This window comes from Pterocles gutturalis, unplaced genomic scaffold (assembly GCF_000699245.1).
Source record: "Pterocles gutturalis isolate BGI_N339 unplaced genomic scaffold, ASM69924v1 scaffold21046, whole genome shotgun sequence".
Lineage (NCBI taxonomy): Eukaryota > Metazoa > Chordata > Aves > Pterocliformes > Pteroclidae > Pterocles > Pterocles gutturalis.
In genome coordinates, this window is record NW_010098329.1 from 3,388 (window position 1) to 3,590 (window position 203).

At 58.1% G+C, this 203-nt stretch overlaps 1 protein-coding gene across 1 annotated transcript in view; it reads left to right on the forward strand.

Annotated features, from left to right (window-relative positions):
• Positions 1-203, forward strand: part of LOC104461137 (uncharacterized oxidoreductase C663.06c-like) — a gene marked incomplete at its 3' end in the record, with an annotated part of 1,444 nt that overhangs the window by 958 nt on the left and 283 nt on the right. The window contains exon 3 of the mRNA XM_010072616.1: positions 4-145. Within this exon, the coding sequence (XP_010070918.1) occupies positions 4-145 (142 nt within the window). The remainder of the gene's footprint in view (positions 1-3; positions 146-203) is intronic.

Genomic DNA, 203 nt, shown 5'->3' on the forward strand with positions numbered 1-203 from the left:
CAGGGAGCACCTGGGGGGCTCAGGGCTGAACCTCCTCATCAACAACGCTGGAATCATCAAGATGAAATCACTAGAGAGTGAGACAGTGGAGGACATGACCCAGACCTACAGAACCAACACAATTGGGCCCCTGCTGCTGGGCCAGGTGAGAGCCTCACCCAACCTGACTGTCCCAGGAAGCATGAGGGGCTGGTGGACGAGGG